General features: G+C 46.7%; 1 protein-coding gene across 1 annotated transcript; it reads right to left on the bottom strand.

The window, feature by feature from the left end:
* Nucleotides 1-2,707: 2,707 nt before the first annotated feature.
* LOC140515320 (uncharacterized) lies at nt 2,708-5,984 on the bottom strand. Its single transcript, XM_072625987.1, has one exon. It carries the CDS (start codon nt 5,921-5,923, stop codon nt 3,335-3,337), a length of 2,589 nt encoding a protein of 862 aa, XP_072482088.1. The 5' UTR covers nt 5,924-5,984; the 3' UTR covers nt 2,708-3,334.
* Between the last annotated feature and the right edge of the window lie 11,671 nt (nt 5,985-17,655).

The raw sequence follows: 17,655 nt of genomic DNA, 5'->3' as shown, positions 1-17,655 counted from the left end.
CAGAGGAGTCTGCAAGCTTATGCCCAATCCCAAACCAGTTACTTCAGCTTCCTGGGCCTCAGTATCCATTTCAATCCCTTGAAAGTCATAACACATGTGAACTGAGGGGCCTCTCCCAGCCTGTGGGTGATCTCACACCAACACTTTGGATTTATAAGCTTCAATTTCCCTTTCCGTAACATAGGGTGTCAGACTCCATGATCTGAGATGTCCCTCACTGCCAAAGGCTAGGTGATCTTACAACAATCACTGCAGCTACCTGGCCCTCTATTTCCCTTTCAGTAGCACAAGGGGTTGGACTTCATGGTCTTAGATGTCCCTCCCTGCTAACCTTGGAGTGATTTCCTATCAGGAACCTCTGCTTTCTGGGCCTCACTTGTCCTTTCAGTGAAATCAGTATCTAGGTCTTCATCATCTGAGATGGTCCTGCCGGCTTTAGGGTGGAGTCATAACCATCACTAAGCTTTCGTGTCCTCAGTTTCCCTCTCAGTGAAAAGCCTCAGGAATAGTATATGACCCAAGTCCTCCCTCCCAGCCTATGTGGTATCTCACACCAGGAAATTCAACTTCCTAGGTCTCAGGTTCCTTTTCAGTAACAGCAATGGATTAAGTTATATGACCTGAATGGGCCCTGGCAGCTTTTGGGTCACCTCAGTCCTGTCACTTCACTTTCCTTGGCCTCAGTTTCCCTTTCAGTAAAAGCAGATGGTAGGACTCCATCCTCTAAGAAGACCCTGCCAGCCTAAGGCTGATCGTTCTCCAGTTACTTCAACTTTGTAACCCTCAGTTTTCCCTTCAATACCTTGGCTCACTTAAAGTATGTGAACTGAGGGGGCTCTGACAGCCTTTGAGTGATCTAAAGAAGGATCTTATCCTAGTCAATTCACCTTCCTTGGCCTTAAGTTTTCTTTTCAGTAGCAACAGGGGGTTGGACTTCACGGACTGAGATGCCCCTCATTGCCACTCTTTGGGGGATATCATGCCATTCACCTGAGCATTTTAGACCTTAGTTTCCCTTTCAGTAATACCAAGAAGTTGAATAACAAGCTCAATGTGCTCTGTCAGCCTTTGGCTGATTTCACATCAGTCACTCCAGATTACTCCCTTTCAGTATTTTTGCAAGCTTAAAGTATTTATACAGAGCTGCTTTGCCATCTTATGGTTGATCTCACACCAGTCAAGTCTGCTATCCAGGAATCAGGGTCCCCTTCTTTTACAGCAGAGGGTTGGTCCCCTTGGTCTGGGAGGAGCCAGCCATTTTGGGGATGATCTGAAAAGAGTCACTTCAGTCCTCTCAGCCTCAGTTTCCCTTTCTGTGACAGCATCAGGTTGATCACTGTGATTTCACAGGCTTCTGCCAAGCTACGGGTGATCTTACAACAACCACTTCAGCTACCTGGGCCTCTCTTTCCCTTTCAGTAATACAGGGGGTTAGACTCCATGGTCTTAGATGTCCCTCACTGCCAACCTCTGGGTGATCCCTTATCAGGAATTTCAGCTTTCTGGGCCTCACTTTCCCTTTCAGTGAAATCAGCATCTAGGTCTAAATTATCTGGGAGGGGCCTGCCAGCTTTAAGGTGAAGTCATAATAATCACTAACGCTTTCTGGTCTTCAGTTTCATCTTCAGATTCTCAGAACATCAGAAGGAGCCAGACAAACTTCACATCCCAAAGAAGCTTGCCAAGCCCAACCCACACCTTTGAGAATGAGGCCCTGAGGTGGGAGGGCACCTGTCCAAGGTTGCTCAGCTGGATAGCCTCTGTGTCTCTAGAATTCCCAGATGAAATAAAAAATCTCTCCCTTCCCCTCCTCTACCCTAGAAGGGGTGCTTGGATTTTATACTGACCTAACGGCATGGTTTCATTCATCATGTTTGGAATGTATAGTGAGAAAACTCTTGCCACTGAGGCAGATGATCTCTGTGTAGGGAGGCCAAGTAGTGAGGCCTCAAGATTAGGCCTCTGGACAAGGTCAGTGTAGTTTCCTCTGCCTCACAGTTCCTATTTTCTGGGCTGAGGATAGACGACTTCTAAGGTCCCTAATCCCATGTATTTTTCCTGAAAAAGCCCAATCCTACCCCTTTCCTCTTGGGCCCAGAACAATGGTAAAGTGAGAGGGGGTACACATGGAAGGGGTCTCAGGACTGATGCTGACCACTGGCAGTGAAAAATTTCAAAGATTCCTGGGTCCTAATCAAGCTATGGCCAATTCTTCCCTTGTTCCTCCTAGCTGTTGGGGTCACCAGGACACTTACTGATGAAGGTAACCACCTTCCACTGGGGGTGGGAATAGGAGGCTGCTATTGCTGGTTCTGATATCAGTTTTCTTACTAGGACCTCTGGGCCCGAGGCCTCCAAGGCAAGTCTGAGTGGCTGGAACTGAGACCCCCTGAAACACACTATACTCCAACCCTCCCTTCCCAGAAGGAAATAATCACACTTTCCTCTATTTCTTTTGCTAGTTGGCATCAAAATAAACACCTTGGGCCAGAAGGCTTTTTGACCTTTGGAGCCACCATAAAGACCTTGAAACTTTGGGGATGTACCAACCTAACCCCATTTTTAGCCCATCCCTCTTCTCAGAGGCCTTGGTCTTATGGGGTTAGAGTTGATCAACATGAACCCAAAGACAAAGCTCCATATTAATGGATTACAAAGTGGGTGGGGCCCTGGGCTCCATAGTAATTCTCAGAACTATAAACACACATACACACACATACGCACTTTTTAATTTTTGCAGCCAAATCAATATACTTTCAATTCTTGTAACAGATCTCTGAAAGAGGAATTTTCTGAGACATCTATCAATACAGAAAGTAACTTTTCCCCTCTCTAAATGTCTATTGGAATCAACATAGCAAACATCAGAACAGTTAATAATTGGCACGTAGAGACAAAGTACTTGGAAGAGTAGCCTAATCACGTTGCCAGAAGGAACAGGTAAACCAGCCCATGTCCCAGATAACGATAGTGGCAATATCGTTGGCACTAATGATCTTCCATCAAGGTCTTTGGACACAGGTCCTAAGTGCCGAGGTGTGGAGCCATCAGAATGCAAAGTGGATGGCGTGCAATGTGGTCACCTATGCAGGCCAGAAGGGTCCCACTTGGCATCTCAGTTTCTATGTCCATTGCTGCAAACACTAGTCACTGTTCTACAAGAGAAGAGGCTTCCTCCATGGAAGCAGTTAAGGGAAAATTTAAAGAAACAAACATCAATCCCCGAAAGCACATTATAGGAACAGATCATTTCAGCAAGATATGGGCTGGTATACCCAATTGATTGTCTCCAGGAAATACTCACGTGGCAGGAGGCAAAACCACCAAAGACAGCTTACTCAGCATTTTGCTGGTACTCAGGAAAAGCCTTGTGGTAATCAGTGGCTGCTGTAAATAGCTGAGAAGTATCACTGGCTAGATATTCCAAGAAATCTTGCAAATGGCTCAGCAGCACATTAATGCTACTTTCATCCAGAGAGGAGCAGGTGAGCATAGGGCCCAAATGTTGGAAGAGGCGCAACAGGTGGGCACCTCCATAGAGCTGGCACATCTGGCAAGAGGGATAATGGGCTAGGAGCTTGGCATGTTGTTGTTTCTCAGACTTGTAAAGCAGCTGGGTATCTAGCACCATGTCAAAGTACTCTTGGATCATGGTTACCAACGCACTGACCGCCTCGCTTTTGTCTGGGGTTTGGCAGCTTGACTGAAAGGTGGCATACTCAGCCAGGATGACACTGACAGTCTTCTTGGCAGGCAAGATGAAAAGCTTCTTCACCAAGGTCACCAGCTCCCAATCTTGCATAAGCAGGGTACTCAGTGCCTTGGGCAGGTGTATCTGGACTTCCTGCCTGCCCAGGGTTTCTTTTCCTGGGCCGGCAGCAGAACGCCTGACTCCACGTGGTAGGCACCCTTTCCCTCGAACTACAGTCAATCTGCTTCTCTTGGAGCGAGGCTGCATCATTCCAACCCTAGAGATGTCACTTTCACTCTGATCACTGCTCTGGGAGGAGGTGACCTGGTGGTCCTCCTTCTGTTCCTTTTTGACATCACTCTCCTGCCTCAAATGGACAGTAGAGTAGCAGAGCACCTGATTCTCGGGGATCCATTCATAGACCCAGCCACTGACTATAGGACATGACTCTTTGGAGGTTGCTCCGAGGGCAGCGGATTGTGAACCCAGACCACTGGTGCTGACTCCCTCCCCTCCCTGAAAAATCGGCACACAACTGCTGCTGCTCCCACCGGAATCTCCCGGGGATGTGGTGCTAATCTGGCTGGTGCTGGGGAAGCTGCTGATGCTGCTGGAACTGTCACTGATGGTGGTGCTGGGGAAACCTCTGCTAGTGCTGAGGCCTCTGGGTCTGGGGCCATCACCACCGCTGGTGCCAGGGCCTGTGGGTCTGGGGCCATCTTTGCTGCTGGTGCCAGGGCCTATAGGTCTTGGGAAGATGCCACTGGTGCTGGAGAACCCTCTGCTGGTAATCTGGAAACTGCTGCTGCCACTGGTGCTAGGAAAGATGCTGGTGCTCTGGAAGCTGCTGCTGGCGCCGGGGACTGTGGGTCTGGGGCCATCACCTTCACTGGTGCTGGGGCCTGTGGATCTGGGGCCATCGCCTTCACTGGTGCTGGGGCCTGTGGATCTGGGGCCATCGCCTCCACTGGTGCTGGGGCCTATACGTCTTGGGAAGCCTCTGCTGGTGTTGGGGACTGTGGGTCCGGGGCCATCGCTGCCGCTGGTGCTGGGGAAGCTTCTGCTGGTGGTCTGGAAGCTGCTGCTGATAATCTGGAGGCTGCTGCTGCTGCTGCCTCTGGTGCTGAGAAAGAGGCTGGTGCTCTGGAAGCTGCCATTGGTGCTGGGGTCTGTGGGTCTTTGGTCATCCCTGCTGCTGATGCTGGGGTCTGTAGGTCTTGGGAAGTCACTGCTGGTGCTGGGGAAGCCTCTGCTGGTGCTCTGGAAGGTGCTGCTGGTAATCTGAAGGGTGCTGCTGTTGCCTCTGGTGCTGAGAAAGAGGCTGGTGCTCTGGAAGCTGCCACTGGTGCTGGGGCCTGTGGGTCTGTGGCCATTCCTGCTGCTGGTGCTGGGGTCTGTAGGTCTTGGGAAGTCACTGCTGGTGCTGGGGAAGCCTCTGCTGGTGCTCTGGAAGGTGCTGCTGGTAATCTGGAGGCTGCTGCTGCTGTCTCTGGTGCTGAGAAAGAGGCTGGTGCTCTGGAAGCTGCCACTGAGGCCAGGGCCTCTGGTGCTGGGGCCCTCGCCTGGGTTGAGGAAGTCGCCAGTACCGTAGAAGCCTCTGCTGGGGCTGGAGCTGTTGTCTCTTGTGCTGGAGAAACTGCTCCTGATACTAAGGCAAGCAGGAATGGGGCTGAAGCTGGTGCCCATGCTGTCCTGGAGACTGGGGGTGCAGTCCTCATCATTACAGCCCTCATCATCATACTCTTCACCATCATCACTCACTCTGGGGAAGCTAATGATGGGGAAGTCACTCCTGGTGCCAGAGAAGTAGAAGCTACTAGTGCTCTGGAAGAGGCAGCTAGTACTGGTGAAGGAACCCCTACTGGTGCTGGCGCCATCGCCGCTGGTGCCAGAACTGCCGCTGGTGTCTGGGCCGCCATTGTTGCCGGGGTCCCCGCTAGTGCTGCTGCTGCTTGGCCTGGCCTTCTGACCACATGGGAGGGGTTCAGGACTCATGAGTGGTAGAGGCACTCGGGGAGGTGCACAGGGGTGGGCAAAAACACCTGTAATGGCTGAACTGACGCCGCTCCCACTTTGATAACGCACCAGGTATTTGACTTGCTTGTCCTCCACGTCTACCCGGACGCACTCCCCCCTTTGCATCCTGGACCCATGGAAGGTCAGCACTGGCTCCCCCTCTTGGACAACCGGCAGATCCCTTACCAGTTTATCCTCTTGCTTGGAGGAAGCCATTTGGGGCCTGGGATCTACCCCTCTGGACTGATGCTCACCTCCTCTAGTCTCTGGCCGTCAGAACCCAGGGGCTGGAGAGATAAGAGAAAGCCCACCGGGCGGCGGTCATCAGCACGGCCCCCCCCCACCTTGAACAACCAGCAGATCCCTTACCAGTTTATCCTCTTGCTTGGAAGAACCATTTGGGGCCTGGGACCCTTCTGGACTGATGCTCACCTCCTCTGGTCTCCGGCCGGAACCCTGGAGCTGTGCAGACCAGAGAAAAGCCACCGGGAAGGCGGGCAGGCTGCAGGCGGGCAGGCGGGCGGGCAGGCAGGTGGGCAGGCTGCAGGCGGGCAGGCGGGCAGGCAGCTGGGCAGGCGGGCAGGCGGGCGGGCAGGCGGGCAGCTGGGCAGGCTGCAGGCGGGCAGGCGGGCAGCTGGGCAGACTGCAGGCGGGCAGCTGGGCAGGCTGCAGGCGGGCAGGCGGGCGGGCAGCTGGGCAGGCTGCAGGCGGGCAGGCGGGCAGCTGGGCAGACTGCAGGCGGGCAGCTGGGCAGGCTGCAGGCGGGCAGGCGGGCAGGCGGGCTTGCAGGCGGGCCGTCGGGGCGCCGCGCGGAGCTGGCAGAGGAGCTGCCGCCGCTCTCGCTCTGGCGGAGGACGCTGCCCGGGGGACTGGCGCCGACTCGCCCTTTATAGGAAATGTAGCAAAGTGGGAGCGTGCGCCCGGCGCCCACGGGTTGCTTCCCTGCGGAGAAGGCGGGAGGAGGGTGGGGGCTGCGGCGGGCTGGGAGGCAAAGGTTTGTATCCGCCCGAAACTCCAATGATGTGGTGGGAAGCTGCACGCTCTGAATTCAAAACTCAACTTCCTGGCGGGGCCATCCCCTCCCCTGCCTCAGTTCTCCATCTTGAAAATGGGGGGGAGGGGGGCGGGGGGGATGTGGGCAATCACGCTGAAACCAGGCCCGCTCGGGTTTGAGGACAATTGGGGAAAGACCCGGCATCTCGGGGCTAAGCCAACCCGTCCCGGCCCGCGTGGGCAGACGTCACGCCACCTCGCCATGCCACGTTAGGCCGCCATGCCACGTTAGGCCGCCATGCCACGGCGGGAGCGTCTGGGAGTGCAATGGCGGGGGGGGTGGGTCAGGGACAGAGAGGGCTCGGTTTTCCGTCTAATACTCGTTTTCCGTCCTTCGGCCCCTCACGTTCTCGGCCATTCATCCTTTCTGAAAAGGCCCTTTGGAAAGAGACGCTTTCCCGTGAGGGCGCCCAAGAGCCGAGTTAGAGACCGTCTTTCCCCACCGTGAGGACACGTGCCCCCGACCCCCGCGGCTTCCCGCCCCCCCTCCCCACTAAAACCCCTGAGACGAGAAAATGACCTTTGGTGGGATATATTTATGGTCCCACTCAGTGGCGCCCAGCGGGTATTCCGAGAAGCAGTGTAGACATGCCACGTGCCGACATCTAGGGCGGGGGTGATCTTTGAGAAGGTGGGGTGGGGTGGGGGCGGTGGGCGCTGGTTTTGACAGAGATTCGGTGTTTAGGGTCTGCCTTGGGCCGGCCGGGTCTGGTTTGTGCCCCCGAGCCAGCACCAGCACCCCGATCCTGTCTGGCACATGTGGGGAAAGGGCCGAAGGGAAGCCAATCCGAGCGTTCGGCCCAGTGGCCATTCTTCTTTGGGTGGGCCCCTTGAGCGACAGTCCAAAAGTGGGATGCTCCAGACCCAGGACTGTGCCTCCCCCAAATGTGTCTACAACAACGGTAAAAAAAGTGCTTTTCATTCCCTTGCTTCAATGTTGGGGGAATGGTTCCCCAACACTTTTCTCCTGCTCATTTGGCAGATGGGGAAACAGAGGCAAACAGAATAAAGTGACTCGCTAGGGTCCCACAACTATTTAAGTGTCAGAGGCCAGCTCTGAACTCATGACAATGAATCTTCCTAGCCTCAGGCCTGGCACTTTATTCACTGTATCACCTAGCTGCCCTAAAATAATACTCTGAAGCAAATGTTTTTGAATCAATACCACCAACACAGCTACCCACTTTACAGATTTCCAGTGGCAATGCCTGTTATCAGTGTAGCTGAGTCTTATTTACGGTGCTAAATCTGTTGAAATGGAACATGCTTCACCCTTTTGGGGAGGCGAAACTTTTAACTGTGTAAAGGTTTTAAAGATCAGAGTGGATGCTGTAGATCAGATCACCTCTTAGGGCTCTTTCTACTCTGAATCTGTGACCTCTTGGACCAAGCCTGTTGTATTTGGAGCCAAAGGGCCTGAGTTCAAATCTATGCCAGGTTACCTCCTAGCTGTGTGTTCTTAAAGAAGCCCCTTTCCATCACTGGACCTCGACTGCATCCTCTGTAAAACAAGGGGACTCTGACATATGGCCACAAAGGTAATGTTCAGCTCTCCTGTTCCGTGGTTCTGTTCCCCCTTTGAGGCAAAACTCCTGTAGGTGGCCTGAACCAGATTAAAATCGAATTGGGAAATGTTTAACCAAATAAGCAAATACAATCCCATAACATAGATAATGTTAATATGTGGTTTTTGAAGTTAATATGCAGCCCCCAGGGATCCATTTCTATTTGAGTTTGCCACCACTGGATAGAATATGAGTTTTGGGACTCTGGACAAAGCCCCTCTCCAAGCTTGGTTTGCATTAGATTAGATCTCTTATGTCCCTGCAGGGCAGAAAGGGAGGGAGCCATTCCTGAAGCATGACTCTGACACGCAGGGACAGCAGGCACAGAAGGAGAGCAGACCCCACTGAGAAATGGGCATCCCCCACTGCTCCCAGCTCCATAGCTGAACTAGAAAATAAAATAGCCAAACAGGAGGGAAGAGAAATATCAAAAAGAATAAAGTAAAAAAATAACTTTTTAGAAAAAAGGTAGAATCTCCTGATCATGTGACCAACAAAATGGATGGTGTCATGTGACTGCCGAGATTTAGGCCTAGAGCTTTTTTCCCAGTCCCTCTTAACGTTCAAAAAACCACCAAAGGAGGAATTATGTACTAGAGATAGAGCAATGACAACTGTTTCCACAGGACAAGAAAGATTATATAGATGGAATGATAGAACAGACAGACAGTGATAGAATCAGGGCTGGGGAACCTGTGTCCTTGAGCCACATGAGGCCCTCTAGGTCATCAAGTGCGGCCCTTGGACTGAATCCAAGCTTCACAGAACAAATCCCCTTTATAAAAGGATTTGTTCTGTAAAACTTGGACTCAGTCTAAAGGGCGCACCCAATGGCCTAGAAGACCATGTGTGGCAGGCTCCCCACAGCTGATAGAGATAGATAGGGTAGATAGATAATAGAATAGAAAGACAAATAAAGAGGGACAGATAGGAGGGATAAAGATAGGGATAGGACAGTGTCAACCCGAATTTTAAATGAAAACAGTCAATACAACAAAATGTATATCTTTAATCGAGCCCTGCTTCTATCACTGTCTGCTCTATCATTCTGTCTATATAATCTTTCTTGTCCTGTGGAAACATCTGTAATTGCTCCATCTCTAGTTGCAGCCCAGGGGTGCCACACAGCAAGTGCTGGGTACCCAAGGAAGGGGCTGGGAATGGGATTTATATAGGGTACTAAGGCGGAGAGAATGGCTAAGCTGCAGGTGGGAGAGGTCAGGCATCTCACAGTTTCATGACATAAGTTGCTCTGCATAACAAGCAAAAACCCATAATGAAGGCTGGGAGGGGAGATCTACAAAATAATCAGAGGCCAAAAGTGACATTGTCTGGTCAATCCCAGGCAATTCATTGGCCTGGGTATGGAGACCAGGGCAGCTTTAATCAGTTTTTAGTCAACTGTGGTTGTCTATAGGTAGGTAGGTAGGTAGGTAGGTAGGTAGGTAGGTAGGTAGGTAGATAGATAGATAGATAGATAGATAGATAGATAGATAGATAGATAGATAGATAGATAGATAGATAGATAGATAGATAGGTAGGTAGGTAGGTAGATAGATAGGTAGGTAGGTAGGTAGGTAGGTAGGTAGGTAGGTAGGTAGGTAGGTAGGTAGGTGGGTAGGTAGGTAGATAGGTAGATAGGTAGGTAGGTAGATGATAGAGATAGAACAGACAGATAAGTGATAGAGAGACAGACAGAACAGACGAATAGATAGGTAGGTAGATAGATGGATGATATATGGACAGAGATAATAGAGAGAGAGCATTTTTACGTGCTTACCATTGCCAGACGCTGTGAACATAGCCACACACTCTCCAGGACCCCTTTTTATTAAGGGAATTTGTTCTGGGAAGTTTGTATTCAGTCCAAAGGTCGCACTTGAGGACATAGAGGGCCTCATGTGGCTCGAGGCCACAGGTTCCCCCAGCCCTGATTCTATCACTGTCTCTCTGTTCTATCATTCTATCTATATAATCTTTCTTGTCCTGTGGAAACAGTTGTCCTTGCTCTATCTCTAGTACATAATTCCTTCTTTGATTGTTTTTTTGCAAGTTAGGAGGGACTGGAAAAAAAGCTCTCCAGAACTCTCCTGGAGAAACCAAGACAACACTGCTGGGGAGGAGGTAGAAAATCTTTCTAGTACAAAGTGGATCTAAGATAGCTGGTCTTCAGCTTGAAACCCTGTGAATTAAGAGTGGAGAACATAAAAAGCCTTAACTCATTCACTAAGCGCTTTTGTAGAGCTTTTAAAAATACCTACACTCATTCTTCTGCAGAGGTGAATTGAATATGTTACCTGATTTTTTTTTTTTTTGACGTATACATTAGCGTGGATGATTTTTTTTTTAAAGTACTTGTCCTTTGTAAAATTTATTTTAGGCAATTGGAGTTAAGTGACTTGCCCAGGGTCACACAGCTAAGAAGTGTGGAAGATCAGATTTGAACGCAGTTACTCCTGACTTTAGGGCTCGTGCTCTAACCACTGCACCATCTAGCTGCCCGTTAAATAACTGTTTAAAGACTCTGGAAGGAGTGAGGGGAAGGGAAATTTAGGCATTATGAAGACAAAAGAGATCAATAAAATTTATCTTTTTCAAAGATTCAGGAAAAAAACCCATAAGTCAAAGGGGAGACTTTGAATTAACCATTTGTGTGTTCGTCCTTCATTGCCAAAGAAGACCATGCCATCAGATAAGTGATGACATGACTTGCACTTGACTTTGCTTTGAGTGAGGGAGGGCTGTGCAGGTCACCAGCCTCACCCCTCCTCCAGAGCCATCTGAATCCAGTGACCAGATATTCATCAGGATGACTGGAGATGACCCAGAATGAGACAACTGGGGTTAAGTGACTTGCCCAAGGTCACACAGCCAGTGAGCGTCAAGTGTCTGAGGTGAGATTTGAACTCAGGTCTTCCTGACTCCTGCACTGGTGCTCTATCCACTGCACCACCTACCTGCCACAAAGATAATGACTGGGATGGTAAAGGAATGTTTCGGCCAGAGGAGAAAGGATGAAGGGGAAGACCTATCTGTCCAAGTATTTGAAGGGCTGTCACGTGGAATGGGAAAGAGATTCATACTTTTCACTCCTAGTTCTGCTTTCTGGGACCAATGGGTGAAAGCAACAGAGACATCACACTTAGGCTTGATGGAGGGAATGGGTTGACTGGGGAGGCGACGGATTGCCTCCCATCCCACTTGTCTGGGATGTTGTAGAGGGGACTCATGTTCCTGTCTAGATTGGACCAACTAGAATCTGAAGTCTCTTCCAACTCTGAGATGCTGTAGTAGGAGTTATAATAATATAGTAACAACAACCGCAATTATTATAATACATGGACCCTGGAGGAGGCATTAACCCACCTTGCCCCAGCTCCCATCTTGGAAATCAGTTGTCTGAATAAGAAGAAGTCCTCATCCACTTAGTTTTCCCTGTATGGAGAATTAGGTCAAACTATTTGGAGTTATCACTGTTTCTCATTAGAAAGCTCTTCAAAACACCAGGGCTTGATGAACAGTCAGAGCATGTCATCCACAGCCAGGAACTTCTGGAGGATCTCACCTTCTGTAAAGAATCTGCCGCCACTTGGACATTCCTTCAGACATAATATGACTCCTTGTGTTATGCCCCACTTGGTCAGAGAATTAAAGTTCTCCGTGTCTCTCAAAGAATTTTTGTATGATCTTAACATATACATAGCAAATGCCTTGGGAGAAGAGACCCTTTGAGTCTCCTGAATGAAAAATCTTTGCCAAAGTCAAACAAATCATAAACACAGTTCCTTCTGGCATTCTCCCTTCCTTTGAGTCAATCATAGTGTAGGTCTGAACATGGAACCCAATCTGTCAATCAGTTCACAAGGATTTATGTTTGTTTGTACTTCCTATGTCTCAGGCACTTTGCCGAGCTCTGGGGACACAAAGAGAAAAGATGAATGGCCCCTGCCCTCAAGGATCTCCTAGCCTTACAGGGCAGATCATATATACATACATACAGGCACGGGTAAGATACATACCTAAGAGATACTGAGCAAAGTTGGAAGGAAATCTGAGATGACCAGGAAAGGTCTCATGTAGAAGGTGATGTTTGAACCAGTCTTGGAGAAAACCAAGGAAGGCAGAGGGGAAGAGGGAGGGCATTCCTGGCTTGGGGGAAGGCCAGTGCAGAGGCAGAAAGATGGGGCATCAAATGTCCTGTGGGAGGCAGAACAGGAGCAACAGCCCAGGAACACTGTGACTGAACCTTAGAGGGCGTGGATGGCTAGTGTCAGAAAGGCAGGAAGGGGAGAGGTTATGAGGAGCTTTAAATGGCAAACAGAAAAGTTTGTATTTGATCTCAGAGGTAAGAGGGAGACACAGGAGTCTGCAAGAGTGGGGTGGGGTGCAGTGAGAGAAGGAATGATATGGTCAGACTTGCACTTTAGGAAAATCAGTTGGGTAGCTGTGCAGATGGTGGTTTAGCACGGGGACAGTTGAGGCAGGGATGCTACTCAAGAGGCTATTGTAAAAGCCCAGGCAAGAGATTCTGAGGGTAGTGAGATGGTGAAGTGTGAGTGATGGTGATAAGATGGCAGCGTGAGTGCAGAGAAGTTGGGAGATCGTGGGGAAGAAGACGTGGAGACAAGAGACCCTCCAAGGCAGAGGGGAGGGAAGTGGAGGCATTGGAGTTGGATAGGTGTTTGGGGGAGTGTGGTCGAGGGTCAGTTGCTTCAGGTAAGGAGTCACTCTCCAAAAGTAGGGCACATTGTGGAGCTTGTCTCAGCTGCCCCCAGATAATGATGTGGGATTGGGTGCCAGAAAGAGACTGAGGATGCTGTGAGTGTAAGATTTCAGAGGCTTAATTGCTACAGGGATGGAAAGGATGAACAGTGCAGAAGGTTGAGAAGGAGAATAGCATTGTTTGAGATAAAAAAAAATGTTTCTAGAGTCCAATGTGCTGAAAAAGACACTTTCTATAGGTTATCACCTACACTTTTAAAGTAGTCCATAACTGGTCTAATATCCGATATACAGATGCACACATACATTATATTATAATATATTAATAATTATATATAGTATAATAATATTATATAGTAATAATAATATATTTCACATATCTGTCTTTGTTCATCCTTCGTTTTCGAAGAAGACCATGACATCAGAGAAATGATGACATGACTTGCACTTGACTTTGTTTTGAGTGAGGGAGGACTGTGCAAGGTCACCAGCCTCACTTTCCCCTCCTGAACCATATGGATCCAGTGACCAGATATTCATCAGGATAACTGAAGAAGAACCAGGATGAAATGGGAGACCTTGGCCTATTCAGGTACTCAGTTAGAGTGAGGGAAGGCCATTTAGTGAATAAGCCTCTCCAAGAAGTAATTAGGGAATGGCCTCTTTAATGAGCAAAAGAAAAAAATAAGTAAATCAAGCTGGGAGGGAAAGAGCATATGTGTATGTATGTATGTATGCATGCATGCATGTATGTATGTATGTATGTATGTATGTATGTATGTATATCTCAGACCAAAAGCCAATTCACCGCAGATAAGAGGTCCAAAGATATAAGCAATGAGCTCTTAAAAGAATTGCACAGGATAAACAACCACATGAAGGAATATTCAAATCATGAATAATAAGAGAAATGAATATCAGAACCACTTTGGATTTCGGTTTCATACCCAGAAAATTGACAAAGATTTCACCTGGTAAGAGCAAAAGTATTTCTTCTCCCATCCCCATCCTATCTCTGTCTCCTGCCCACTTCCATGGCCACTCACACTGCTAAGATAAGCAAAGAGTCACCAACGTTAGTAACATGTTTAGTTTAGTAACCCTTTAGTAACATGGATTATCATCGGGACGTAACATTGTCTTGCCCCTGTTCCCTAATGTCCATCTGGCCTTACTGCTTGCCCTGATATGATACAGTTCAACCCCCTTGGTCTTGATTTTGCTTTGGCCACCACACTTGCCAACCCCTTACGTAATGCCGTATGAACTGCCAGCCAGTATTTACAAATACCTGGGCCCTTCTGTCTACACCGTTACTGCTTTTACTTTTTCAGTGGGAAGGGGAGCTCCTTGGGAACATAAGCTGTCTGGAACTTCTATTCCTATGCACCACTTTATTGGAAAAACTGTTATTTCATATTTTATTTATACATTTACTTTACATATTTATTTATCTATTTTATTTTATTAATAAAAATTTTGTTTTATTAAAATAAACTCTCCACCCCTAGATGTACCCTCTGGGACAACTCTCCCTTTCTATGGTCCAGCCTATAGAAACTCTGGGAGAAGCAATACCTAACTCTGACCAAAACCACCTCCAAACTGAACTCAGGAATGTCACCAACCATGCATATTTTTATAAGGTTTTTGTTTTGTGTAAGGTGAGAGGCAGAGAGGATTTGTACATAATAAGTACAATATAAATGTGTGAGCCAATGATTCTCTGCAAAGATCCCCCTCCCCCAGTCCCACATCTCCCCGTAACTAACAAGATACCTTACATGAAGGTACTTTGCTTTTCTTGTCCAGTTCCTTTGACAACTACTCAGGGCAGAGAACCAGGGCAGGGAAACAGTTGGTTTTATTGCGGAAGAACAAACCGTTAAAAATTAAGTATACACATACATTTTACCTTGAACAAAACCTCCCTGGGCATTCAGACAAACTTCCTCAAGGACACATGTCTTGTGGGTGATGTCTGGGCCTAGAAAAGATCATCTTGGCTTCAGCAAGACATCTCAGGGCTGATTGTGTGTGTGTTTGTCCTTTGTTGCCAAGGAAGACCATATCATCAGAGAAATGATGACGTGACCTGCACTTGACTTTGTTTTGAGTGAGGGAGGGCTGTGCAGATGACCAGCCTCACCCCTCCTCCAGAGCCATCTGAATCCAGTGACCAGATATTCATCAGGATGACTGGAGATGACCCAGGATGACACAATTGAGGTTAAGTGACTTGCCCAAGGTCACACAGCTAGTGAGCGTCAAGTGTCTGAGGTGAGATTTGAACTCAGGTCCTCCTGACTCCTGCACTGGTGCTCTATTCACTGCACCACCTAGCTACTTGGCACATAGTACGTGCTTAATAAGCAAATGTTTATTGACCAACTAGATAATGTCTAATGGTCTTACTGCTCTAATTGTCCATGGTCTATGATCTAGAACAAAGTTTCTTAGGCTGAGGTCTATGAATGCTTTTCTTAATGGTATTTCAACATAATCGATTCCCTTTGTATTTTGTTTAATGTGTAACAAACACGATTCTGAGAAAGGCTCCAACCATAGACTTCCCCAGACTGCCAAAGGGGTCCAGGGCAGGACTAGAGAAGTGGCCAATGGTGAAGGAGGAGTGAGGCTGATTCCACTGGGACTCCAAGTAGGTATATGGGAGGAAATTCACTTTCTTAGCTGTTCAGCGGGTAACATTTGGTTGTGTATGTACTACTTTGTTTTTCTTTTCTTAAAATTTCTGATTTACTTTTAACATTTTTATATGAGTTCCAAATTCTCTCCCTCTAGCCCGTGCTACACCCATTGAGAAGGTAAGCAATGTGATATCAGTCATACATGTGAAATCATGCAAAATATGTTTCCACATTAGCTATGTGGCAAAAAAGCATAGAAAAATAAAGTGAAAAAAATTATACTTCAATTGGCACTCAGAATTCATTAATTCTGTCTATGGAAGTGGATAGCATTTTTCATCACCAGTCTTTTGGAATTTTCTTGGATCATTGCATTGATCAGAATAGCTAAGCCTTTCACTTTTGACCATGCTTACAGTACTGCTCTTACTGTATAAAATGATCTTCTGCTTCTGCTTACTTTACTCTGCCTCAATTCATATAGGTCTCCTCAGGTTTCTCTGAAATCATCCTGCTTGTCATTTTCTAATTTTTGTAAATTTTTATTCGTTTTAAACAAATACAAAATGAAAAAAAGAGTATTGTCTTGCGCACAGGAGAATGTAAGAGAGGATTCAATATAAAACAATAAATTTCCATTTCAAGAAAATCTATGAAATAAATAGAACACATTGTTTTCCAAGCTGCCTAGCTTTTCTTTTCTTCCTTGTAGGTTTTCTTTTATTCTTTGCAGTGCACTTCTTACTTTATTTTCCCCCCCATTCCCCTCTACCTCCCCAAAGAAGGCTGCAAATAAATGCAGATATATGTGTGTGTGTGTGTGTGTGTGTGTATACATGGATATCTAGAAACATACACAGATATGTAAGACTGTACTATGCATTTGCCCTTGTCATCTGTTTCCTTGAAGGTGGATAGCATCCTCCTTCATAAATCCAAGTGTTTCCATGCTGTTCTAAATCAACCCACTCATCGTTTCCTATAACACAAAAATATTCCAACAACAATCACATCCTATCTGAGAAATTGTCTGTGAAAGTTTTCACCAATTTTCTGCATCCCATCTATTCTTGGCTACATTTGTTTTATTTTTACAAGAATATTGTAATTTAAAATAATCAAAACTATCCTTTTTTTACACTTCAACAATGCTCTCGCCTTACAGTATAGTTTAAGACCTCATACTGATGAATCTCCTTCCTTTACATCTTTTCCCCTGTTTTTTTTAAGAATTCCTGACCTTTTGTTCTTCCAAATGATCTTTGTTATTATCTTTTATAACTCAGTAAAAGAATTTTTTTAGTAATTTAATTGGGATGGCATTGAATACATAGATTAGTTAGGTAAAATTGTCATTTTTAATTATATTGACTTTACTTACCCATGAACAATAAAGATTGCTCCAAATATATAAATCTGACTTTATTTCTATAAAATGTTTTATATTTATGTTCATATAGTTCATGTATCTGTTTTAGCCGGCATATTCTCAAATATTTTGTACCGTCTAGTTATTTTAAATGGTCTAAAACAATATCGAATGATATTACTGAAACATAATGTAGTTTCCCCATTTTTCTCTTTTGATTAAATCTTTTTTAGCTTTAACTTTGAGATCATGATTACTACACCTCCTTTTTTGAATAATAAATTCTAGACTTGCCCTTTATTTTATTTTGGTGTGTATCTCTCATTTTTATTGTGTTTCCTGAAAGCACCATATTGTTGAATTAAAATTCTTAATCTGTGATCCATTTCTGTTTTAGGGGTAAATTTATCTTGGGAATGTCTGGTCCTGGGGGTGTTTTCTTACAGAGATCATTTATGGTTTGTTCAATTTCTTTTTCTAAGATAGGGTTATTAAAGTACATTCTATTTCCATTTCTGTTAAGGTGGGCAACTTATATCTTTGTAAGTATTTATCATTTATCATTTATCATTTCACTTGGATTGTCCATTT

This window comes from Notamacropus eugenii, chromosome X (assembly GCF_028372415.1).
Source record: "Notamacropus eugenii isolate mMacEug1 chromosome X, mMacEug1.pri_v2, whole genome shotgun sequence".
In the NCBI taxonomy this organism is placed as follows: Eukaryota; Metazoa; Chordata; class Mammalia; order Diprotodontia; family Macropodidae; genus Notamacropus; species Notamacropus eugenii.
This window is presented reverse-complemented; position numbering and strand designations above follow the sequence as displayed.

Excerpts from the sequence above, each read along its gene's own strand:
- LOC140515320 (XM_072625987.1), bottom strand. The coding sequence starts at position 5,923 with ATGGCTTCCTCCAAGCAAGAGGATAAACTGGTAAGGGATCTGCCGGTT.